Source organism: Heterodontus francisci, chromosome 5 (genome assembly GCF_036365525.1).
Source record: "Heterodontus francisci isolate sHetFra1 chromosome 5, sHetFra1.hap1, whole genome shotgun sequence".
Taxonomy (NCBI): Eukaryota; Metazoa; Chordata; class Chondrichthyes; order Heterodontiformes; family Heterodontidae; genus Heterodontus; species Heterodontus francisci.
The window spans coordinates 15,933,931-15,960,878 of record NC_090375.1 but is presented as its reverse complement, the minus strand read 5'-3'; the positions used below and the strand labels follow the sequence as shown (position 1 = coordinate 15,960,878).

The window sequence follows — 26,948 nt, the reverse complement described above, 5'->3', positions numbered from 1 at the left end:
AAGAACCATACCAATATCTTCCACTCCTACACATAGTTACTTTAACTATGCAGAACAGGAGGGTATGGTTCCCCCTAAATGTGCTGAGTTAACTGATATTAGTTGACTTCGAACAGGATGCAATTGTTGGAATGCGCACCCTGGACTCAGGAGGGGGGAAAAAAACACAAGCTGGCTAACCCACTCCTGTTTGCCATCCAGCGACCACACTGGAAACTGCAGTTGTGGGCACTGAGCCAGGGCAGAATCTGGCGTGATTGTGATGCCACCATAGTCAAATAGCTTGTCAGCTGCCTAACTTCACTCATCCAGTGGCGACGTGAGTAAGCCATGTGAAATTTGGGGGGGTGGGGGGGGGGGGGAGTGGGTGGGCTGGTAATTCTGACCTGTGGCCTCTTACTTTGTAATGCTGTGTGTGAGTGCTTCAACCCTGGGCACGGCGTTACGCTAACTGTTTCCAGTTTAAATAAAAAGGTGAATGCAAGACTTAATTTTTTTGGGAATGCTCATATAATTAAGTTTCTATGAAATTGGTTCATATCAGGGCAATTAGGGATGGGCAACAAATGCTGACCTTGCCAGCGATGTCCACATCCCATGCAATGAATGAAAACAAAATTAATCGTACATTTAGAAGACTTCTCAAATGCAGTTTACAGACAATGACAGTATTTCTGACAGTAGCTGCATTCTGACTCAAAATTCATCGTGAGTTGAGAATCACTGTTAAGGTCATTGCAACATTGACGTACAGCACATTCTTAAATCTTGAATTATGCCCTTTGATAATATATTATAAGACACCATAATGTAATTAGTGAAACACCCGGAGCTCTGGTGTGAAATGTGTTGGTATTTTAATGTGTGCAACTGTCATCCAAGCTTCGTTAATTGTTACATTATTTTTGCAATTCATGTTTGGCATTTTGTTGCATTGTTCAATATTTGGTTTTGTTTTAAAACCATCAAGTTACAATTTACAAGCAAATATTCTTAAAGCAAAATCGCCGTTCACGAATTGATTATGATTTATTTTGGGACACCACTGCTTGAATCTTCCTCTGTCTTTTCCATGCCTTGAGACGTCTGTCCAGCTATTTCACATCCGGGCCTGCTGTAAAGCCTGTTATAAAGGTTTATAATGGTTTACAATGAGAAATAATGTGTTGGCGAGTAGACCTATTGGAAAAATGTCATTAATTTATATAAACAACTTCTTTAGTAGGCCAGTTGGCAAATGCAGTGCCCAGGGGACAGCTTAACTATACAGAACAGGAGGGTATGGTTCCCCCCAAATGGGCTGAGTTATCTGACATTAGTTGACTTCGAACAGGATGCAATTGTTGGAATGCGCACCCTGGACTCAGGAGGGGGGAATAAAAACACAAGCTGGCTAACCCACTCCTGTTTGCCATCCAGTGACCACTCTGGAAACTGCAGTTGTGGGCACTGAGCCAGGGCAGAATCTGGCGTGGTTGTGATGCCACCATAGTCAAATAGCTTGTCAACTGCCTAACTTCACTCATCCAGTGGCAATGTGAGTAAGCCATGGGGGGGCTGCTGAAGGCTGTGGAAATGTACACATGAGCACAAAAACACAAGAAATAGGAGCAGCAATAGACAACGTGGCCCATTGAGCCTGCTCTGTCATTCAATACGATCATGGCTGATCTTAGGTTTCAATTCCACCTTCCTGCCCGCTCGCCATATTCCTTGATTCTCTGAGAGACCAATAATCTATCTATCCCAGCCTTAAATGTATTCAATGATGGAGCATCCACAACCCTCTGGGGTAGAGAATTCCAAAGATTCACAACCCTTTGAGTGAAGTAATTTCTCCTCATCTCAGTCCTGAATGATCGGCCCTTTATCCTGAGACTGTGTCCCCGTGTTTTAGATTCCCTGACCAGTGGAAATAATCTCAGTGTCTACCCTATCCAGCCCCTTCAGAATCTTGTATGTTTCAATGAGATCACCTCTCATTCTTCTAAAACTCCAGAGAATACTGGCCCAATATACTTAGCCTCTCATCATAGGACAACCCCCTCATCCCAGGGACTGCCTCCAATGCGAGTATATCTATTTTATTTATTTAGAAATACAGCACTGAAACAGGCCCTTCGGCCCACCGAGTCTGTGCCGACCATCAACCACCCATTTATACTAATCCTACATTAATCCCATATTCCTACCACATCCCCACCATCCCTCAATTCCCCTACCACCTACCTATACTAGGGGCAATTTATAATGGCCAATTTACCTATCAACCTGCAAGTCTTTGGCAGGAAACCGGAGCACCCGGTGGAAACCCATGCAGTCACAGGGAGAACTTGCAAACTCCACACAGGCAGTACCCAGAATTGAACCCGGGTCGCTGGAGCTGTGAGGCTGCGGTGCTAACCACTGCACCACTGTGCCGCCCCATATATCCTTTCTTAAATGTGGAGACCAAAACTGCACACAGTATTCCAGATGTGGTCTCACCAAAACCCTGTATAATTGTAGCAATACTTCCATATTCCTGTACTCCGATCCCTTTGCAATAAATGCCAACATGCCATTTTCCTTCCTAATTGCTTGCTGTACCTGCATGTTAACTGTCTGCATTCCTTGTACAAGCACACCTAAGTCTCTTTGAGCATCGACACATACAAGTTTCACACCATTTAAAAAATATTCTGCTTTTCTATTCTTATGACCAAAGTGAACAACTTCACACTTCCCTACTTTATACTCCACCTGCCATCTTGTTGCCCACTCACTTAACCTGTCTATATCTCTTTGCAGCCTCTTTGTGTCCTCCCCACAGCTTACCTTTCCATCTACCTTTGTATCATCAGAAAACTTAGATACATTTCTCTGTCTCTTCTTCTAAGTCATTAATATAGATTGTAAATAGCTGAGGCCTCAGCACTGATCCTTGCGACACTCCACTACTCACTGCCTGCCAACTTGAAAATGCCCTGTTCATGCCCACTCTTTGCTTCCTGTCTGTTAATCAATCATCTATCCATGCTAATATATTACCCACATCTCCATGAGGCTTTATCTTGCCTATTAACTTTTTGTGTGGCACCTTATCGAATGCCTTTTAGAAATCCGGGTATGCGACATCTACTGGTTCCCCTTTATCTACCCTACTAGTTATGTCCTCAAAAAACTCTAATAAATTTGTCAAATAGGATTTCCCTTTAGTAACCCCATGTTGATTTGTTCTAATCATACTGGGCTGGATTCTAAGAGCCGATTGTGGCAGCAAGCTCAAAAAATGGCAGCCCGCATGCCAGAGAGCCACTGTGATCTCACGCATGACAGCTGATTGGCCCACCCACCCCCCAATCTCATAGAGGAGGCGGGTTGTCCATCCCCGGCAATGGCGTCAGCTGCCTGTATGCAGATGTGGTGCCATTTTTAAAGGGCAGCCAGTCCTCCCGGTTAATTTGAATTTTAAAGATACACCCCCCCACCAAAATTTATTAAATAAATTTCTAATGCCCCTTTCTCATCCCCCAATAACAATTACATTCACTGTTTGTCCTTCCTCACCCCCCCCAAAAACACTTACTTTTTAAATCTGACCTTCCCCCTGCCCAGTCTGCACAAAGTTTAAAGTTTACCCTTTTCCACCATTCCCTACATCCATTATGTTTATTTGACCCCATCCCCCACCCCGCACTGAAAATATTAACTCCTCCCCTTTCCCCACCAGTGTCACGCTGGCTTTCCCCGGATGGGGAATTGGAAGTGCTGGACTGCCAGTCACCGCGCCGAAGAATGGTGCCACCTGGAGGATTGGGTTGGGCCCTCCTGGCATCACTCTCCGTAGCGGACCACTGCCGGTCCCATCCTTTGACCTCCACCCTGCCACGGAGCCCGGCATCGAGGGCTTGGCCAAATCCTGCATGCTGTGTTTTTCTAAGTGCATTGTTGAAACTTCCTTAATAATAGATTCCAGCATTTTCCCAACGACTGATGTTAGGCTAACTGGCCTGTAGGTGCCTCTTTTCTCTCTCTCTCTCCTTTCTTGAAAAGCAGTGCAACTTCCAATCTGATGGGACCATTCCCAAATCTAAGGAATTTTGGAAAATCATAGTTAGCACATTTACCATCTCTACAGCTATCTCTTTTAGAACCCTAGGATGTAGGCCCACCAGGTCCTGGGAATTTATTGGATTTTAGTCCCTTAAGTTTCTCCAATAGTTTTTGTCTGCTGATATTAATTTCCTTAATTTCCTCACTCTTGTTAGCCCCTAGGCTACTGTCTATTTCCCATATGAAACTTGTGTCTTCTACTGTGAAGACAGACACAAATTATTTGTTCAATGCCTCTGCCATTTTCTCATTCCCCTTAATAATTTCTCCTGTCTCTGCTTCTAAGGGACCAACGTTTACTTTAGCTACTCTCTTCCTTTTTATATACTTATAAAAGCTCTTGGAATCTGTTTTCTATTACTGGCTAGTTTACTCTCATTCTGTTTTTTCCTTTTTTATCAACTTTTTGGTGGCCCTTTGCTGGTTTCTAAAACACTCCCAATCCTCAAACTTGCTACTCTTTTTTACAACTTTGTAATCCTCTTCTTTTAATCTAATACTATCCTTAACTTCCTGAGTGAGTCACGGATGTGTCTGTCTTGCTAAGTTATTATTTTTCAAAGAAATGTATTTTTGTTGAACATTTTTAATTGTTTCTTTGAAGTTTTCCTACTGTTCATTTACCACCATACCTTTTAGTCTATTTACACAATTTACCTTAGCCGGTTTGCCCCTTTTACCTACGTAATTGCCTTTGTTTTAAGTTTAAAATTCTTAAAGTTAAGATTTAAGTATTCCCAACACACGTCAGTTAGGTTAATTTCCTGCCTGGGGCCTGCAAAAGAAAGTTAGTGTTTGTCTGGTGGAGTGGTGGGGAGGGGTGGTGGGGGGGATGGGGATTAGGGTGGAATGTGGGGAAGATTCCAGTAATACTGAGTCCTCACTCCCTTTCTGCCTTCGTCAGAAAATGCACTCTGTGGTGGGGATGGGAAGGAGGAGTTTACAATGTCAAAACAATGACAGAAATATCTCATTCAAAGTATTACCCAGTAGTTATACCCTATACCTCTGGGGCCCTTCTAGCCATTAAGACTCTCCTTAAAAATCATCTCTTTGACCAAACTTAGTTACCCTCCTAACAGCATCTTCTTTGGCTTAGCATCCATTTTTGATTATGTTTCTGTGAAATGCATTGGAACATTTTCTCCATGTTAATGTTGCTATATAAATGCAGTTGTTGTTTCTTTGCTTCTATATAATGACTATTTTACTAAATAAACTGGATTGCTGGTTTTCACCTGAACAGTACAGTCTGACAGTGTGGTACCTTCCACTTTTCAGTGAACAGGAGTGCATGGTGGGTTGCCTTTGCTGTCTGTAGTGCAAGATATCAGTAAACGGATAATGGCTAATGTCAACAGAGTTCAGAACCAGAACCCAGAGATAAAAGGGCCCAAGTTTTGACATTATCCTATTGCTGAGGCTATAGAGTCAGCATTACACATGGACAGGTGACCTCACTGGACAAACCATGGATATAATTTTGTGGTACTCCAGCACACTTTTCATGATGTGATAAAATTATTAAAGATGATTAAAAGAGTTGATAGGTAGGTGGAAGGAAACTATTTCCTCTGGTAGGTGAGTCTAGAGCAATGGGGAGTGGGGGGGAGGCGTAACATTAAAATTAGTCTTAAGCCATTCAGGGGTGATGTCAGGAAACCTTTCTTCACACAAAGGGTGGTGGAAATCTGGAACTCTCTCCCAAAAAGCTGATGAGGCTGGGGGTCAATTGAAAATCTCAATACTGAGATTAATAGATTTTTGATAGGCAATGGTATTCTGGATTATGGAACTAAATGGAGTTAAGATACAGATCAGCCATGATCTAATTGAACAGTGGAACAGGCTCGAAGGGCTGAATCGCTTCCTCCTGTTCCTAGGTTATTACGACAAGTCATGGTTGCAGTATCCGATGCTGGCGATGTGAAGAGCAATGGGCTGCCTGCTGTCTGCTGGACAGTTGTCTGATGTGAAAGGAAAGGGAAAGGGGTCCTGGGAGAGCACTGGACAAGGAGCATAGAGGGCCCCGGAACTTTATTTTGCAAAAAATCAGTAGTGGCCTCCCCTTCAATGCCTCCTCCAAATGGTGCTTTGTGGCTGGAGGAATGCTTAAGTATTGAGGAAAGGTGTAGTGGGGGATGGTAGAATGGGGGCTTGTTAAATTGGGAGCCTAATACAAACTTGGGTGTAGGTTCCTAACCAACCTTGTGCTCAACACTGGCATTGACCTATGGTGGGCACCCCATTTATCCTATGGGTTTCATGCCTCTGCACCCAATAGTAAGCAGCAGGTGCCCAATGTGTCTTTGTATTGCTAGCTTATATGCCAGCTGAAGCAAAAACAATACAGCTCCCTATTGGGCAAAAATATTGTCATCAATTGCCAAAGTATGCTCTAACTGTATTTAAATATTTGATTTACTGAAAATCAATCTTTAATGGATCGATTTCAAACACTCACGTCGGCTAAACAAGTTCCTTGATTTTTTTCAGTCTTGCTCATCTTTGTCTTGTATTTTCGCCTCAGGCAGTATACACTAATCAGTGTGATTAACAGCATGACAAGGAACACGGCTACAGATGAGACCGCTGCAATTAAAACAGTGTCTTCCTGTTTGCTGTGAGTCTCACAGTATTTGCCAGAATACCACCAATCCCCACCTGTTGGGCACCTGTAAAAGAGTAATATTTCAGGTGAATCCTGTGATAGGATGATGCACTCAGTACTGAGAACGAAAGGAGTTTCTTTGTTTTATTGAATAATATCTAATTAAGATCCAGTATTTACAAATATACACAAGGAATTTTCTTGAGGCTTACATGGAATTTTACAGCACAGAAACAAGCCATCAAGGATAGCAGGCAGGCTCTTGATGCTGCAGGCCAAATCAGAGGGTCTGGAGCTTGGGCAGCCCCACAAGGGGAGGTGGGCGCCGCTGAGGCAGTTCAGAGACCGCGAGGGTGCCTCAACCTGGAGGAACCTCGCCGGTTAACACATCAGTCATGAAAAAAAAACTGGGGTCTCGACCAGTAGGTGAATTAAAGTGGAGGGGAAAGCCCTCTGCTGGATCGGCCTCAGCTGCAATCGCTGGCTTTTCATGAGCGCAGCCCCTCTTTGGGGCATGGAGCCTCCAGCTCAGGTTGGACCCCAGCCTGCCTCCAAGGGGGCTGTTCCACCAGTGGCAAAAGACCAGCCACACTGCGAAATTGCCCCTAGTTGGGGCCTTTACACTGTTAATTGACGGTCCGCCTCTCTCCGCAGCCTGCCCCGGGAAACTTTCCCGCTGGTGGGAATCTGCGTTGGGGAGCCCTCCCCCGATACAAATTCCCACTGGTTTCCCATCCCCTTGCCTCCAAGCCCACCAACAGGGCACCAGGAAAGTCCAGCCCTTCAGTGCAGTACTGAGGGAGTGCTGCACTGTTGGAGGTGCCGTCTTTTGAATGAGACAGTAAATGAAGGCCCCGTCTGCCCTCTCAAGTGGGCGTAAAAGATCCCATGCCACTATTCTAGGAAGAGCAAGGGAGTTATCCCAGTTTCCTGGACAATATTTATCCTCACAACCAACCTTACAAAAGCAGATTATCTGCTCATTATCACAAAGCTGTTTGTGGGAGCTTGCAAATTGGCTGCCACGTTTCCTACATTATAACGGGGACTACAATTCAAAAGCAGTTCACTGGCTGTAAAGTGATGTGACATTGTGAAAGGTGCTATATAAATAAAAGTTCTTTCTAGGTTACGGTACCTTTCTAATTTTTAATAGTCAGTCTAATATTGCAACCATAACAAAAGACATTACCTGCATACAGGTTCGCTATCTTTAACAATGCAGACACCATCATTTTTACATTGAACGCCAACGCATGGTCCTGAGGTATTGGTTGCTGGTTCAGTGGTCATGCTGGCAGATGGGGTGGGGGTAGAGGTGGGTATTGATGGTGTAGGTTGAGGGCCAACAAGATGAGATACATCTAAAAGGACAAAGTGCAACATGCATCATATCTCAACGGACAACTATGTTCTGAATGTAAAAGCAAAATACCGCGGACGCTGGAAATCTGAAATAAAAGCTGAAAATGCTGAAAACACTCAGCAGGTCTGGCAGCAACTGTAGACAGAGAAACAGAGTTAATGTTTCAAGTCAATGACTTTCACTAGAACTGCGTTCTGACAACTGACACGATCGATTTCAATTGGATCACATCTGATCCGATACAATTTCATTTCAATATATGCGCAAAACTCTGTTGTACTGTTTATCCTGCAGCGTTCAGCACTGTCAGGAATGACTTTATCATCATGCTGTGCATAGTGATGTTTATCCAATAACCAAAATAGCAATACATTAATATACTTTGTTGAAAATGGTTTACATATTTAATTAATTATGTAAACTTGTTGAAAAATAAGGATTAGTACCATCTTTTTTTAATTTTTCATGGGATGTGGGCCTTGCTGGCTAGGCCAGCATTTATTGCCCATCCCTAATTGCCCTTGAGAAGGTGGTGTTGAGCTGCCTTCTTGAACCGCTGCAGTCCATGTGAGGTAGGTACACCCACAGTGCTGTTAGGAAAGGAGTTCCAACATTTTGACCCAGCGACAGTGAAGGAACGGCGATCTAGTTCCAAGTCAGGATGGTGTGTGGCTTAGAGGGGAACTTGCAGATGGTGGTGTTCTCATGCATCTGCTGCCCTTGTCCTTCTAGGTGATAGAGGTCATGGTTTTGGAAGGTGCTGTCTAACGAGCCTTGGTGCGTTGCTGCAGTGCATCTTGTAGATGGTACACACTGCTGCCACTGTGTGTCGGTGGTGAAGGGAGTGAGTGTTTGTAGATGGGGTGCCAATCAAGGGGGCTGCTTTGTCCTGGATGATGTCGAGCTTCTTGAGTATTGCACCCATGCAGTCATGTGAAGAGTATGCCATCACACTCCTGACTTGTGCCTTGTAGATGGGGGACAGGCACTGGGGAGTCAGCAGGATTCCTAGCCTCTGACCTGCTCTTGTAGCCACGGTATTTATATGGCTACTCCAGTTCAGGTTTCTGTCAATGATAACCCCCAGGATGTTGATAGTTGGGGATTCAGCGATCATTATGCCAGTGAATGGCAAGGGGAGATGGCTAGATTCTCTCTTGTTGGAGATGGTCATTGCCTGGCACTTGTGTGGTGTGAATGTTACTTGCCACTTATCAGCCCAAGCCTGGATATTGTCCAGGTCTTGCTGCATTTCTACACGGACTGCTTCAGTATCTGAGGAGTCATGAATGGTGCTGAACATTGTGCAATCATCAGCGAACATCCCCTCTTCTGACCTTATGATTGAAGGAAGGTCATTGATGAAGCAGCTGAAGATGGTTGAGCCTAGGACACTATCCTGCAGTGATGTCCTGGAACTGTGATGATGGAGCTGCGATGATTGACCTCCAACAACTGCAACCATTTTCCTTTGTGCTAGGTATGACTCCAACCAGTGGAGAGTTTTCCCCGATTCCCATTGACACCAGTTTTGCTAGGGCACCTTGATGCCATACTTGGTCACAAGGGCAGTCACTCTCACCTCACCTCTTGAGTTAAGCTCTTTTGTCCATGTTTGAACCAAGGCTGTAATGAGGTCAGGAGCTGAGTGGCCCTGGCGGAACCCAAACTGAGTGTCACTGAGGTTATTGCTAAGCAAGTGCTGCTTGATGGCACTGTTGATGACACCTTCCATCACTTTACTGATGATTGAGAATAGGGTGGTAATTGGCTGGGTTGGACTTGTCCTGCTTTTATTATACAGGACATACCTGGGCAATTTTCCACGTTGCCGGGTAGATGCCAGTGTTGTAGCTGTACTGGAACAGCTTGGCTAGGGGTGCGGCAAGTTCTGGAGCACAGGTCTTCAGTACTATTGCCAGAATGTTGTCAGGGCCCATAGCCTTTGCAGTATCCAGTGCCTTCAGTCGTTTCTCGATATCATATGGAGTGAATCAAATTGGCTGAATCTGTGATGTTGGGGACTTCAGGAGGAGGTCGATATGGATCATCAACTTGGCACTTCTGGCTGAAGATTGTTGCAAATGCTTCAGCATTATCTTTTGCACTGATGTGCTGGGCTCCCCCATTGTTGAGGATGGGGATATTTGTGGAGCCACCTCCTCCAGTTAGTTGTTTAATTGTCCACCACCATTCACGGCTGGATGTGGCAGGACTGTAATGCTTAGTTCTGTCTATCGCATGCTGCTTCCACTGTTTGGCACGCAAGTAGTCCTGGTTTGTGGCTTTCGCAGGTTGACACCTAATTTTGAGATATGTCCTCCTGCACTCTTCATTGAACCAGGGTTGGTCTCCCAGCTTGATGGCAATGGTAAAGTGGGGGATATGCTGGGCCATGAGGTTACAGTTTGTGGTTGAGTACAATTCTGCTGCTGCTGATGGCCCACAGCGCCTCATGGATGCCCAATTTTGTGTTGCTAGATCTGTTCAAAATCTATCCCATTTAGCATGGTGGTAGTGCCACACAACACGATGGAGGGTATCCTCAATGTGACGACAGGACTTTGTCTCCACAAGGGGTGTGTGCAATGGTCACTCCTACCAATACTGTCATGGACAGATGTATCTGTGGCAGGCATATTGGTGAGGATACGTTTTTCCCTTACCACTTGCCGCAGACCCATTCTAGCAGTTATGTCCTTTAGGACTCAGCCAGCTTGGTCAGTAGTGGTGCCACTCTTGGTGATGGATATTGATGTCTCCCACCCTCAGTGCTTCTTCCAAGTGGTGTTCAACATGGAGGAGTACTGATTCATCAGTTGAGGGGGTGGGGGCAGTAGGTAGTAATCATCAGGAGGTTTCCTTGTCCATGTTTGACCTGATGCCATGAGACTTCATGGGTTCCGAGTCAATGTTGAAAACTCCCAGGGCAACTCCTTCCTGACTGTATACCACTGTGCCACCACCTCTGTCCTGCCAATGGGACAGGATATACCTGGGGATGGTGATGGCAGGTCTGGGACATCATCTGTAAGGTATGATTCCATGAGTATGACTATGTCAGGCTGTTGCTTGACTAGTCTGTGGGACAGCTTTCCCAACTTTGGCACAAGCCCCCAGATGTTAATAAGGAGAACTTTGCAGGGTCAACAGGGCTGGGTTTGCCATTTCTAGTGCCTTGGTTGATGCCAGGTGGTCCATCTGGTTTCATTCTTTTTCAGCTGTTTGATACAACTGAGTGGCTTGCTAGGCCATTTCAGAGGGTAGTTACAAGTCAACCACATTGCTGTGGGTCTGCAGTCACATGTAGGCCAGACCAGGTAAGGACAGCAGATTTTTCTTCACTAAAGGGCATTAGTTAACCAGATGGGTTTTTACAGCAATGGACAATGGTTTCATGGCCATCATTAGACTCGCTTTTAATTCCAGATTTATTAATTGAATTCAAATTCTATTTTTACCATGGTGGGATTCGAACCCATGTCCCTGGAGCAATACCCTAGGTCTTTGAGTTATTAGTTTAGTGACAATACCACCATACCACCACCTCCCCTACTTACCTGAGAATTGATAAACATGACAGGTGTGTATATCGTCTGTTTTCTTTAGAACTAAACTGTGCACATTCTGGTCGCTGCATTATATAACGGATCTGATGGCTCTTGAAAAGGTGCAAAAAATGGTGTATAAGGATGACACCAGAACTGAGAAGTTATAACAGTCAGGAAAGACTGAATAGCCTGGGGTTCTTTTCTGTAGAAAAGGGAAGGCTGACACATGTCCTCATAGAGGTTTCTAGAAGGGGTTTGATAGGGGAAATGCAGAGAAGATATTTCCACTTTTTGCAGAGTCAAAACTACAGGCCATATTTATAAGATGTAATTATAAATATAAAGCCATAAATATAAATATTCAGCAGAATCTTCTTTACCCAGAGAGTGGTGAGAAATGTGGAACTCGCTACCACAGGGAGTGGTTGAGGTGAATAACATAGATACATTTAAGGGGAAACTAGATAAACACAAGAGGGAGAAAGGAATAGAAGGATATGTTGATGAGGTGAGATGCAGTAGGGTAGGAGGAGGCATGGATCTGTTGGGCTGAATGGCCTCTTTCTGTGCTGTAAACTCTATTTAATTTTATGTGAGGCAAAATGCTCAGTTTAAAAAAAACTGGTGACATCTTGTATTAGTTAGACAGTACTCTACTATGTAATATAAATAGCTTGTAGCCTTATCTCATTGTCTACTTTAAAGTGCTTGAACTGTAAGGTGTAAAAGTGTCCAAAGCATAGAATCATACCTTCCATGGTTAGGAGAAAATAGGCACCATCTCCCTTGATAAACTCTCTGCTTTTCAATCTCTCATGGGATAGAAATATACTGGTTCCCACTCCTGGCCCCCGATAATACTTGGTACCATCAGGTTCTGTCACCAGGATTCCTACCTTCTCAGGCTTGTCCCAAAGGAAGTGTGTTTTATTATCTATAAAGCAAAGCCAGACAACAATTAATGTGGACAGCCAAAATCAGAAATGAATACAGAAAGGCTAATTAAGATATTTACCAACCTTCAGTGTAGGTTTCATTAGGATCTGTTGTTACACTTCTTTGCATGGACATACGCCGTCTAATGTCTGGATGTTGATCCATTAACAACATAGTCCCTTGCTTCCATGGGCATGGCCATTGTAGACTGTTATCATTATTTCCACTGACCAAATGGAAATAAACAGCAAGGTAAAAGGGTCTGTTCCTTGTCCCATTTACGTACAAGCTGATCTGAAATGCATATCCGTCACTGGAGTAGTATCTCGGACTGTAAATTTGGCCAGCCGTTCCTGAGGGACTTGTGTTTAAGATGTGGGTAAAGTTCTTGATGTGCCACACGTGTGTGGGGCAATGCATTTCTGAGAGGTTGACATCATCGATGGAGATGCCTCCGGTGGAGCTACTACCTCCTTTCACTCCTTCAAAAGCAACACGGAACTTTGTGGAGACAGTCAGGCTAATGTGGTGAAGCTGCCAATAGTTCAGACCAGCACCTGTCATTAAAAAAAAATTCAAAATATATTTTTCTGCAGTCGCTGAGCCATTTTGAATTTATCTATACTTTGAGTGTAGAAGGTACAAGCTGCGCATTTAAGAATGGTGAATTATATCGAAATATTTACATGCAAGCTCTCCACCATTGAGGTTTTTTTTCTTGTGCTATTTCTGGGCTTGTTGTAGACTTATTGACAGAGATTGCTCGCTATGATTAGTCAACTACTCCACATCACTGTGCTGTGAGTCTACCAGGATGGATCGTGGACTTTTATTGGCTATTCCTATACATCCAAAATGAAAATCAACCCCTGTTTCCTGAAATATTGATTTTCCTCCAAATTACCCCCTGCCCCTCCCCCATAACCACCCTAAGAAATCCAAAGCATTATATTTGAAATGGTTATCAGGCCCATCCAATTTAATTGCAATCAATTCATCACACTGATAGCAACATAGGAACAGGACAAGGCCATTCAGCCCCTCAAGGCTGTTCCACCATTCAATGAGATCATGGTTAGGATTTTACTCGGGCAACAGAGGTCTCGACGTCTGGAAAAAGCAACGTTGAGCACCCAGCATCGCCTCTTCTCTGGGAGGTCCGCTGAATCTAGGGCCAGTAAGGCACTTAACTGGACAGCGGTGGGCCTTCCATGGGATCAATCTCCCTGGCGACAGACGTCTCGCCTGCTGAGATCTGCCGGGCAATCAGAGACTAGATGCTTTTTGACTGAGCAGCGCCACCACGGAGGCGCTGGCTGCTGCCAGTTGAGCACCCACCTGAGGTCCAGGAGCAGCGCTGGACCCAGGCCACAGGTAGGTCAAGATGAGAGGGCTGTCATGGTGTGGAGGCCATGGGTGGGGGGTGGGGGGGGGGTGATGTAGAGGGTTGGTAGCAAGAGTGGAGTGGGGGGGAGCGGGCGGTGGTGACTCTCAACAGGCCTCTGCTTCCTGACGCTGGATCCCTTGTTCAAGTACGGCTAATTGCGGTGGCGGTGGGATGAGGTCCTTAAATTGGGCATTAATTGTCCAGTTAAGGGCCTCAATTGGTGCACTTGATAATAGCAGAGGCGGGATCCCCTCATACACCATCCTACCCGATTATATACTCTCCCTGCCTCCAAAACCCCCGCCCCTGCCATGGCTGATCTGTAACCTAACTCCATATGCCTACCTTTGCTCCACATACCTTAATACCTTTTGCCAGCAAAACTCTATCAATCTCAGTTTTAAAATTAACGATTAACAATTGATCTAGCATCAATTGCTATTTGTTCTGAACTTCTACCATGCTCTTTATGAAGAAGTATTTCCTAATTTCTCTCCTGAAAGGTCTGGCTCCAAGTTTCTGACCGTGATACCCTAGTCCTAGACTCGCCAACTAAAGGAAATAATTTCTCCCAATCTACCCAACTGTTTCCCTTAATATCTGAAAACTTTGATCAAATCACCCCTTAACTTTCAAAATATGGAATACAACTTGAATTTGTTTAGTCTCTCTTCATAGCTTGGGCGGGAGTGTGAGCTGTGAGGAGGATGCAGAGAAGCTCCAGTGTGATTTGGACAGGTTGAGTGGGTGGGCAAATACATGGCAGATGCAGTATAATGTGGATAAATGTGAGGTTACCCACTTTGGTGGCAAAAACAGAAAGGCAGATTATTATCTGAACGGCGATAGATTGAGAAAGAGGAAGGTGCAGCGAGACTTGGGTGTCCTTGTGCACCAGTTGCTGAAAGTAAGCATGCAGTTGCAGCAGGCAGTTAAGAAGTCTAATGGTATGTTGGCTTTCATAGCGAGAGGATTTGAGTACAGGAGCAAAGATGTCTTGCTGAAATTATGCAAGGCCTTGGTGAGACCACATCTGGAGTATTGTGTACAGTTTTGGTCTCCCTACCTGAGGAAGGATGTTCTTGCTATGGAGGGAGTGCAGCGAAGGTTCACCAGACTGATTCCTGGGATGGCAGGACTGATGTATGAAGAGAGATTGGTTCAATTAGGCTTGTCTTCACTCGGGTTTAGAAGAATGAGAGGCGGTCTCATAGAAACCTACAAAATTCTAACAGGACTGGACAGACTAGATGCAGGAAGGATGTTCCTGATGGTGGGGGAGTCCAGGACCAGGGGTCACAGTCTAAGGATAAGGGGTAAGCCATTTAGGACTGAGATGAGGAGGCAGACCTGTGGAATTCTCTACCACAGAAAGCAGTTGAGGCCAAATCATTAAATATATTCAAGAAGGAGTTAGATATAGTTCTTAGGGCTAAAAGGATCAAGGGATATGGGGAGAAAGCGGGAACAGGGTACTGAGTTTGGATGATCAGCCATGATCGTATTGAATGGCGGTGTAGGCCGAATGGCCTAGTTCTGCTCCTATTTTTCGATGTTTTCTATGTTTTCTAACTCTTGGAGTCCAAGTATCATTCTAGCGAATCTACGATGCACTCTTTCCAAGGACAATATGTCATATTCCTGAAAGCAAATTGGTGAAGGGTAGAACTGGAGCCAATCTTTACACATCTTTATAAGCATTTATTTACAGTGTTGCACATTACAAACAAGCACCTGCTAACCCAACAACCAGAGGAGTGCCTTAAAGGAGGAAAGCAGGTTGGAGAGGCAGAGAGGTGTAGGGAGGATATTCCAGAGCTTGGGACCGAGGCAGTTGAAGACACAGCCACCAATGGTAGTGCAATTAAAATCAGGGATGCACAAAGAGGCAAGAATTAGAGGAGCGCAGAGATCTTGGAGGGTTGTGAGGCTGGAGGAGATTACAGAGGTAAGGAGGGGCAAGGCCAGAGAGGGATTTGTAAACAAGGATGAGAATTTTAAAATTAAGATGTTACTTGACCCGGAGCCAATGTAGGTCAATAAGAACAGGGGTGATAGGGGAATGGGGCTTGGTGCGAGTTAGGATATGGGCAGCAGAGTTTTGGAATGACTTCAAGTTTACGGAGGGTAGAATGTGGGAGACCAGCCAGGAGTGCGTTGGAATCGTCAAGTCTAGAGATAACGAAGGCATGGATGAGCAGTCTCTAAGCAAACCCTCAATGCTGCATTATTAACCCTGATGTGATGTAGTTCAATGCCTCATCTATCCCCAGATTCTCTGCACTTGTGAAACGGATAACAATTTTACAGAGCAGCCTTGCAAATGTATCAATCTAACTAAACTTGTAAAAAAGTGTAAACGGGAGGAAAGATTTAAATTATCAATAATGAGGTACTCTCTTTGGCCTCCTTATCTCGAGAGACAATGGGTAAACTGTGAAGAAATCTGCAATCTAGGTTTTGATGGAGTGGACACAGGGAGGGTGTTTCCACTTGTGGGGAAGAGAAAACCAGAGACCATCAATAAAAGATAGTCACCCAGAAATCCAATAGGGAGAAATCCAGTGGTGAGAATAGGGAACTTGCTACTACAGGGCCCATACCGTAGATGCATTTAAGAGGAAGCTAGATAAGCATATGAGAGAAAAGGAAACAGAAGGGTTATACTGATAGAGTCAGATGAGGAAGGATGAGAAGCCAAAAGTGATGCAGAAATGCTGACATGGGCTGACTGGCTTGAATGACCTTTTTCTGTGCTGCATATTCTATATATCTGTGGAACCTTACACGCTGATCTCATCATCTCCATCAATCTCTCCACTCTCTAGAAACACACTCAGCTAACCATAAAATGCTTTGATTTATTAACTTCAAATGAGCTTTCCTGGTAACTCTTCCTAAGAATTAATTGCACTTTGTATAAAATATTCTGCCTAATCTCCCTTCTTACACCTTGTTTGTTTCTCCTTGGTATCTGAACTAATTGCCATGATAAAAACAAAATTTTCTGAGGCAACCTTGTCAATCGATCATGGAATCATAAAATCATAAAATCATGCAGTACAGAAGGAGGCCATTTGGCCCATCGAATCTGCGAAGAGCAATCCTCTTAGTCCCACTCTCCTGCTCCGTCTGCATATCCCTTTGGAAAGCAACTATTGAATCTGTATCCAGCACCCCATCAGGCAGTGCATTCCAAATCCTAACCACTTGTTGTGTAAAATAGTTTTTCTTCATGTTGTCTCTGCTTCTTTTGTCAATCACCTTAAATCTGTGTTCCTTGGTTATCGACCCTTCAGCCATTGGAATAGAACATAAGAACATAAGAACTAGGAGCAGGAGTAGGCAATTCAGCCCCTCGAGCCTGCTCCGCCATTCAATACAATCATGGCTGATCTCATCTTGGCCTCAACTCCACTTTCCTGCCCATTCTCCATAACCCTTCAACCCATTACTAATTAAAAATCTGTCATCTCCTCCTTAAATTTACTCGATGTTGTGGCATCCACTGCACTTTGGAGTAATGAATTCCACAGATTTACGATCCTTTGAGAGAAGTAATTTCTCCTCATCTCTTATTTAAATCTGCTACCCCTTATCTTAAAACTATGACCTCTCGTTCTCGATTGCCCCACAAGAGGAAACATCCTCTCTACGTCTACATTTTATATTCCTCAATTAGATCTCCTCTCATTCTTCTAAACTCTAGAGAGTAAAGGCCTAAACTGCTCAATCTCTCTTCATAAGACAAATCCCTTATTCCTGGAATCAATCTAGTGAACCTCCTCTGAACTGCCTCCAATGCAACTACATCCCTCCTCAAGTAAGGGGACCAAAACTGTACCGCAGTACTCCAGGTGCGGTCTCACTAATGTCTTGTACAGTTGCAGCAACACTTCCCTACTTTTTTATTCTATTCCTTTGGCAATAAATGCCAAAATTCCATTTTCCTTCCTTATTACCTGCTGTACCTGCATACTAGTTTTCTGCGATTCATGCACGAGGACACCCAAATCCCTCTGCACCGAAATACTCTGAAGTTTCTCTCCATTTAGATAGTAATTTGCCTTTCTATTCTTCTGACCAAAATAGATAACCTCACACTTATCCACGTTAAATTCCAAATTTTGGCCCATTCACCTAACCTATCCATATCCATTTGTAAATTTCTTATTTCTTTATTGCAACTTACTATCCCACCTATTTTAGTGTCATCTGCAAATTTGGCTATAGTACCTTCTTTCCCTGCATCCAAGTCATTAATATATATTGTAAATAGTTGGGGCCCAAGGACCGAACCCTGTGACACCCCACTGATTACATCTTGCCAATCAGAAAAAGACCCATTTATCTCGACTCTCTGTTTTCTGTTGGTTAGCCAATCCTCTATCCAAGATAATAAATTGCCCCTAACTCCATGTGATCTTACCTTTTGTGCGGCACCTTATCAAATGCCTTCTGGAAGTCCAGATATACTACATCTACAGGATCCCCATTATCCACTCTGCTCATCACAGCTTCAAAAAACTCTAGCAAATTAGTTAAACATGATTTACCCTTCATAAAACCATGCTGACTCTGATGGATTGTGTTTTGACTTTCTAAATGTCCTGTTATGACTTCCTTAATAATGGATTCTAACAATTTCCCAAAGACAGATGTTAAACTAACTGGTCTATAGTTTCCTACTTTCTGCCTCCCTCCCTTTTTGAATAAGGGTGTTATATTAGCTTTTTTCCAATCCACTGGAACCTTTCCCGCATCCAGGGAATTTTGGAATATTATAACCAATGGATCCATTACCTCTGCTGCCACTTCCTTTAAGACCCTAGGATGTAGGCCATCAGGCCCTGGGGACTTGTCTGCCTTCAATCCCAATAGTTTGCTCAGTATTTTTTCCCTAGTAATGATGATTTTTCTATGTTCCTCTTTTTCTATAACCTCTGCATTACCTGTTACTATTGGGATGGTACTAGTGTCCCCCACCATGAAAACTGAGGCAAAATACTGATTTAGTGTCTCCGCCATTTCTGTGTTCCTCTCTATTAACTCCCCAGTCTCATCCTCCAAGGGACCAACATTCACTTTAGCTACTCTCTTACCTTTTGTATACTTATAGAAGCTTTTGTTATCCATTTTTATATTTTGCGCTAGTTTTCTTTCCTAATTTTCCTTTTTTCTTTTTATTACTTTTTAAGCAACCCTTTGTTGATCTTTAAAAGTTTCCCAATCTTCCAGCCTGCCACTGGCCTTTGCAACATGGTATGCCTTAGCTTTTGTCTTTATGTTATCCTTCACTTCCTTGCTTAACCATGGATGTTTTTCCCCCCTCTTAGAATCTTTCTTCCTCTCTGGAATATAGTTTAGTTGGGAGGAATTGAATATCTCCTTAAACATCTGTCACTGCTCATTAATTGTCCTACCTTTTAGTCTTCCTGCCCAGTCCACTAGGGCCAAATCTGTCCTCATGCCTATGTAATTACCTTTGTTTAACTCCAGAACACTAATATGGGACTCCAGTTTCTCACCCTCAAATTGAATTTGAAATCCTAGCATGCTATGATCACTCTTCCCTAGAGGATCCTTAACTATGAGATCGTTAATTAATCCCACCTCATTATACAATACCAAATCTAGAATAGCCTGCTCCCTGGTTCATTCCACAACATATTGTTCCAAAAAAAAATCTCTAATACATTCAATGAACTCTCCCTCGAGGCTACTCTTGCCAATTTGATTAATCCAGTCTATATGCATATTAAAATCACCCATGATTATTGCCATACCTTTCTTACAAGCCCCCATTATTTCTTGGTTTATATTGTGCCCCACTGCGGAACGAGGGTTTGGGGACCTATAGATTACTCCCACCAGGGACTTCTTTCCCTTGCTGTTTCTTATTTCTACCCAGACTGATTCTACGTCTTGATCTCCAGTGCCTATATAATTTCTCACTATAACACTGATCTCTTCTTTTACTAACAAAGCTACACCTCCTCCTTTTCCTTCCTGCCTATCCTTCCGAAATACTGAGTACCCTTGGATATTCAATTCCCAAACCTGGTTTCCCTGCAACCACGTCTCGGTAATCGCCACTAAATCAAACCCATTTGTCTCTATTTGCGCTGTTAACTCATTTATTTTATTCCGAATGTTTCGTGTATTCAGATACAGAGCCTTTAAATTTGTTCTATTATCAAATTTCTCTACTCTTGTACAATTCCTTGGTGCAATATGACGTTCACACATTCTGTCCCTTCCTTTTATTTTCTGGGAACAATCAGCCTCATCAGTAACCTGCATTCCTACCTTCTCCTTTAACTTTGACTTCTTAGTTTTCCATGCAACTGAACCCTCCCCCCCCAACTATTTAGTTTAAAGCCCTATCCACAGCCCTCGTTATGCGATTCGCCAGGACTCTGGTCCCTAAAGATCTCATATTTCTCAAAGCAGACTTTTCCTCTTTGACAGAATTTCTGAGTAACCCTTAAAGTAGGAAACAAATATTGAAGAAGCGACCGTCATGTGGGGAGATTTTGTTAAAATGACTGAAGACAGTAATTTAAGAAAACAAATTTTGATGCAGAGAACATTTTTTCCCCACAAATGTCTGTGAGTTGTGTGTGAGGAACTTCACTGACAAGCGGAAGGACGTGCTCTTTGGTCTCTATCTTTTCTGCCTTTTCAGCCTCCACAGTACCGGGGAAGAAGCTGATTGAAGTAACTGGTAAGTTATTCTACTTCTTATACTTATTACACTAGCAGTAATCTCCTGATTACTACCAAGGCCACATGCTAGTGAGTATAGAAATGGGAGGATACACCAGATGAATGTGTGGCTGGAGGGATGGTGCAGGAGGGAGGGCTTCAGATTTTTGGGCATTGGGACCTGTACAAGCCGGACAGTCTACACCTGAACAGGACTGGGACAAATATTCTTGTAGGAAGGTTTGCTAGTGCTGTTGGGGATGGTTTAAACTAGTTTGGCAGGGAGATGGGAAACTGAGTGCAGTCTCAGATAGAACAAATTCAGGGCCGGGAATGGGAGGCAGAAAATTTGTGGGTGACTCTGAAAGATAGAAGAACCAAAGGTTAAAACGTGTGCAGCACAGGAATTTGGCAATGTTAAAGGGTATTTATTTAAATGCAAGGAATATAGCAAATAAAGCTGATGAGCTGAGGGCACAGATAGACACAGGGCAACATGATATCGTTGCTATAACGGAAACTTGGCTTAAATAGAGGCAGAAATGGCAGCTCAACATTTCTGGATGTAGAGTTTGCAGGTGGGTTAGAGAGGGGGATAAAAAAGGAGGGGGTGTAGCATTATTGGTTCAGGAATCAATAACAGCTCCGAGGAGGGATAATATGCTAAATGAATCATTAAATGAGGCCATATGGGTTGAGCTCAGAAATAAAAAAGGGGCAGCCACACTTCTAGGAGTGTACTATCTTTCTTCTTTGGCCTTCTTGTCTCGAGAGCCAATGGGTAAGCACCTGGAGGTGGGCAGTGGTTTGTGAAGCAGCGCCTGGAGTGGCTATAAAGGCCAATTCTAGAGTGACAGACTCTTCCACAGGTGCTGCAGATAAAATTGGTTGTCAGGGCTGTTACACAGTTGGCTCTCCCCTTGCACTTCTGTTTTTTTTCCTGCCAATTGCTAAGCCTCTTCGACTTGCCACTCTTTAGCCCCGCCTTTATGGCTGCCCGCCAGCTCTGGTGAATGCTGGCAACTGACTCCCACGACTTGTGATCAATGTCACAGGACTTCATGTCGCGTTTGCAGACGTCTTTAAAGCGGAGACATGGACGGCCGGTGGGTCTGATACCAGTGACAAGCTCGCTGTATAAGGCGTCCTTGGGGATCCTGCCATCTTCCATGCGGCTCACATGGCCAAGCCATCTCAAGCACTGCTGGCTCAGTGGGGTGTATATGCTGGGGACTTCTGTGTTGGAGATACAGTCCTGCCATCTGATGCCAAGGATTCTCTGGAGGCAGCGAAGATGGAATGAGTTGAGACGTCGCTCTTGGCTGACATACTTTGTCCAGGCCTCACTGCCATAGAGCAAGGGACTGAGGACACAGGCTTGATACACATGGACTTTTGTGTTCAGTGTCAGTGCGCCATTTTCCCACACCCTCTTGGCCAGTCTGGACATAACAGCGGACACCTTTCCCATGCGCTTGTTGATTTCTGCATCGAGAGACAGGTTACTGGTAATAGTTGAGCCTAGGTAGGTGAACTCTTGAACCACTACCAGAGCGTGGTCGCCGATATTGATGGATGGAGCATTTCTGATGTCCTGTCCAATGATGTTCATTTTCTTGAGGCTGCTGGTTAGGCCAATTTCGTTGCAGGCAGCCGCAAACCTGTCGATGAGTCTCTGCAGATGCTCTTCTGTGTGGGATGTTAATGCAGCATCGTCAGCAAAGAGGAGTTCCCTGATGAGGACTTTCCATACTTTGGTCTTCGCTCTAAGATGGGCAAGGTTGAACAACCAGCCATCTGATCTTGTGTGGAGCAAAATTCCTTCTTCTGAAGACTTGAACACCTGTGAGAGCAGCAGTGAGAAGAAGATCCCAAACAGTGTAGGTGAGAGAACACAGTCTTGTTTCATGCCACTCAGGATAGGAAAGGGGTCTGATGAGGCGCTGCTATGCTGAATTGTGCCTTTCATATTGTCATGGGATGAGGTGATGATACTTAGTAGCTTTGGTGGACATCCGATCTTTTCTAGTAGTCTGAAGAGACCACGTCTGCTGACGAGGTCAAAGGCTTTGGTGAGATCAATGAAAGCAACGTAGAGGGGCATCTGTTGTTCGCGGCATTTCTCCTGTAGTAGGGAGAACAGCATGTCAATGGTGGATCTCTCTGCTCGAAAGCCACACTGTGCTTCAGGGTAGACACGCTCAGCCAGCTTCTGGAGTCTGTTTAAAATGACTCAAGCGAAGACTTTCCCCACTATGCTGAGCAGGGAGATTCCACGGTAGTTGTTGCAGTCACCGTGGTCACCCTTGTTCTTATAGAGGGTGATGATATTGGCATCGCGCATGTCCTGTGGTACTGCTCCCTCATCCCAGCACAGGCAAAGCAGTTCATGGAGTGCTGAGAGTATAGCAGGCTTGGCACTCTTGATTATTTCAGGGCGAATTCCATCCTTTCCAGGGCCTTTTCCACTGGCTAGAGAATCAATGGTATCACTGAGTTCCGATTTTGTTGGCTGTACGTCCAGCTCATCCATGACTGGCAGAGACTGGGCTGCATTGAGGGCGGACTCAGTGACAACATTTTCCCTGGAGTACAGTTCTAGGTAGTGCTCCACCTAGAGGTCCAATTGCTTGTGTTGGTCAGTGATCGTTTCCCCTGATTTAGCCTTGAGGTGGGGGCGATCTTCTTGATGGTTGGCCCAAAAGCTCTCTTGATGCCATCATACATTCCTCTGATGTTTCCGGTGTCTGAGGCCAGCTGAATACGACTGCATAGGTGTTGCCAGTCGTCATTGCACAGCGCCTGGCTGTTCTTTGTGCAGTGCTTCTGGCTACTTTAAGTGCTATAGATGTTAACTCGCTGGGGGCTTTCTTGTAGTTCAACAGTGCAGTGCGCTTAGCGGCTATGACAGGTTCCAGCTCTTCAAAGTGAGATTGAAACCAGTCTGCATTCTGCTTCTCACGTTTGCCAAAGGTGGTCATTGCTGAATCATAGATGGCGTCTCTGATGTGGGCCCACTTCGTCTTTGCATTCTCTGCAGGAATGTTTTGAAGGGCTTTTTCAAGTGAATTTAGAAACTTATGTAACAGCTGTGGATAAGAAATTCTGTTAATGTTGATGCGTGTGCAGCCCTTCTGCTTGGAGTGATGTAGCTTCTTTGGTTTGAGTCTAACTTTGCTGCACACCAGGGAGTGGTCGGTGTCGCAGTCCGCACTGTGAAAGCTGCGTGTGATTTGGACACTGTTTGTAGAGGCTCGCCTTGCGATGATGAAGTCCAGCTGGTGCTAACAATGTGATCTTGGGTTTCTCCATGAAACCTAGTGACAGGGTTTAGTATGAAAGAACGAGTTGGTGATGCAGAGGTTGTTTTAGTTTTTTTAGAGATACAGCACTGAAACAGGCCCTTCGGTCCACCGAGTCTGTGCCGAACATCAACCACCCATTTATACTAATCCTACACTAATCCCATATTTCTACCACATCCCCACCTGTTCCTATATTTCCCTACCACCTACCTATACTAGGGACAATTTATAATGGCCAATTTACCTATCAACCCGCAAGTTTTTGGCATGTGGGAGGAAACCGGAGCACCCGGAGGAAACCCACGCAGACACAAGGAGAACTTGCAAACTCCACACAGGCAGTACCCAGAATTGAACCCGGGTCACTGGAGCTGCGAGGCTGCAGTGCTAACCACTGCGCCACTGTGCCGCCCCAGGTTGTGATAGGTACACAACTCGAGCAGTCTCTGTCCATTCTCATTCATCCTTCCAATGCCATAGCGCCCAAGGCAGGAGGGCCATGAGTCATGGTCGGCCCTAACCCTGACGTTAAAGTCTCCCAGCAGGAACAAATGTTCGGTATTGGGAATGCTACTAATGATATTAGTATCATTATTAGTGGTTCAAGAGTTCACCTACCTAGGCTCAACTATCACCAGTAACCTGTCTCTAGATGCAGAAATCAACAAGCGCATGGGTAAGGCTTCCACTGCTATGTTCAGACTGGCCAAGAGAGTGTGGGAAAATGGCGCACTGACACGGAACACAAAAGTCCGAGTGTATCAGGCCTGTGTCCTCAGTACCTTGCTCTACGGCAGCGAGGCCTGGACAACGTATGCCAGCCAAGAGCGACGTCTCAATTCATTCCATCTTCGCTGCCTTCGGAGAATACTTGGCATCAGGTGGCAGGACTATATCTCCAACACAGAAGTCCTTGAAGCGGCCAACATCCCCAGCTTATACACACTACTGAGTCAGCGGCGCTTGAGATGGCTTGGCCATGTGAGCCGCATGGAAGATGGCAGGATCCCCAAAGACACATTGTACAGCGAGCTCGCCACTGGTATCAGACCCACCGGCCGTCCATGTCTCCGTTATAAAGACGTCTGCAAACGCGACATGAAATCGTGTGACATTGATCACAAGTCGTGGGAGTCAGTTGCCAGCATTCGCCAGAGCTGGCGGGCAGCCATAAAGACAGGGCTAAATTGTGGCGAGTCGAAGAGACTTAGTAGTTGGCAGGAAAAAAGACAGAGGCGCAAGGGGAGAGCCAACTGTGCAACAGCCCCAACAAACAAATTTCTCTGCAGCACCTGTGGAAGAGCCTGTCACTCCAGAATTGGCCTTTATAGCCACTCCAGGCGCTGCTTCACAAACCACTGACCACCTCCAGGCGCGTATCCATTGTCTCTCGAGATAAGGAGGCCCAAAAGAAAAAGAAGAAAGAAAAAAAGAAAGACTAATGATATTATGGAGTTCCTCGTAGAACTGGTCTTTAACTTCAGGTGGAGAGCAGAGTGTTGAAGCATATATGCTGAGTAGGTGTACTGGACCTGAGGCAGTGAGCAGTCGGATGGACAATATGCGTTCCGAGCCATTTGAAGGTGGCTCTATCATGCTGAGCAAAGAGTCTCTGATGGCAAAGCCCACTCCATGCTGTCTTGGTTCTTCAGGATCCCTACCCTGCCAGAAGAAGGTGTAGTCTTGCTCTCTTAGAGATCCACTCGCAGGGAGGCGTGTCTCCTGAAGTGCTGCAGTGTCCACATTGAGTCTACTGAGCTTGTTGTTAACGATGGCGGTCTTCTGAGAGTTGTTGATTTGTGTAAGGTCTTCCGACAGGCCAGGACACATAGTTCTGATGTTCCAGCTTGCAAAACGAAGGACTGGTACCTTCTTTCCTTTGTCTGTCGTGCTGTTTGGTGCGGTGTTACAGTCCGCTTGTCAGGCAATGACCCTGAGCTCGAAGCACCCATTGAAGCAGGTGGACTGTGGCGGGACAGAACCTTACTGACCTTACTGTGGCTGCCCGGTTTGAGGTGGGCGGTAGCTGTCCAGTGAGATGCAATGACCTCTCCACCGACAAAGGCAACCTGTGGCACCCAATCTCTGCGCCAATTGAGCTGGACCTATAACCCGTAACTGCTGCCTTCCATGTTGTTTTGGTCGCTGTGAGGCGACTATGGGGTGACCTCTCCATGGCGCATGCCTGGGTGGATGTTTGGAGGTTGTGAGTTGCCCAAGTGTCAAACCCCCTGTCGGCTTTCCTAGTGGAGTCCAAAGGAGTGCAGAGCACGACGTTTGTCACTGGTATGGCTGCAGAAACTGCCGGAAACATGCCAAAGGTGGCACATGACCGCCTTAGGAGTTCCACTCCGGATTTTCTGTTCGGGTTTACTCTCTTAGACTTGGTCTCTCCCGAGGCGCCCATAAGGCAGTGAGGTGGTTAGCTCCTATCCCTAAGCAGGGGCCCTAACAAGTAAACTGTGCGATTTCATGGAGGGAGAGGGTGGGGGGGAGGGGGTGCGAGGAGGGAGGAGTGTACTATAGACCCCCAAATAGTGAGAAGGAGATAGAGCAACAAATATGTAGGCAGTTTTCTGAGTGCAAAACCTATAGGGCAATAATAGTTGTGGATTTCAATTACCCTAATATCAACAGGAATAAACAGTGTGAAGGGCACAGAGGGCACAACATTCTTAACTGCATCAAGAGAACTCTTTTAGCCCAATGAGAGGGGGCGCAATTCTAGATTTAGTCTTCGGTAATGAAGCTGGACAAGTCGATGAAGTAGCAGTGGGTGACCATTTTGGAGATAGTGACCATAATAGAGTTAATTTTAGCATAATCATAAAAAAGGACAAAGATAAAATAGAAGTAAAAGTTCTAAATTGGGGGAAGGCAAATTTTACGAAACTGAGAGGTGACCTGGTGAAAGTAGACTGGATACAGCTACTTGAAGGAAAATCAGTGGCAAACCAGTGGGAGACATTCAAAAGCGAGATTCTACAGG

The 26,948-nt window shown here is 44.9% G+C and overlaps 1 protein-coding gene and 1 long non-coding RNA gene across 2 annotated transcripts in view; one reads left to right on the top strand and one right to left on the bottom strand.

Moving 5' to 3' along the window:
• Nucleotides 1-510: 510 nt before the first annotated feature.
• mep1ba (meprin A subunit beta a) overlaps nucleotides 511-26,948 on the bottom strand; it is a 50,769-nt gene continuing 24,331 nt past the window's right edge. Inside the window, exons 11-15 of the mRNA XM_068031140.1 lie at nucleotides 12,643-13,116; nucleotides 12,375-12,557; nucleotides 7,899-8,070; nucleotides 6,560-6,770; nucleotides 511-1,123 (exon numbers count right to left, since the gene is read on the bottom strand). Coding sequence (XP_067887241.1) covers nucleotides 1,100-1,123; nucleotides 6,560-6,770; nucleotides 7,899-8,070; nucleotides 12,375-12,557; nucleotides 12,643-13,116 — 1,064 coding nt within the window. The 3' untranslated portion in view covers nucleotides 511-1,099. The remainder of the gene's footprint in view (nucleotides 1,124-6,559; nucleotides 6,771-7,898; nucleotides 8,071-12,374; nucleotides 12,558-12,642; nucleotides 13,117-26,948) is intronic.
• LOC137369746 (uncharacterized) overlaps nucleotides 20,642-26,948 on the top strand; it is a 36,575-nt gene continuing 30,268 nt past the window's right edge. The window contains exon 1 of the long non-coding RNA XR_010975004.1: nucleotides 20,642-20,673. This is a non-coding gene — a long non-coding RNA (uncharacterized lncRNA). The remainder of the gene's footprint in view (nucleotides 20,674-26,948) is intronic.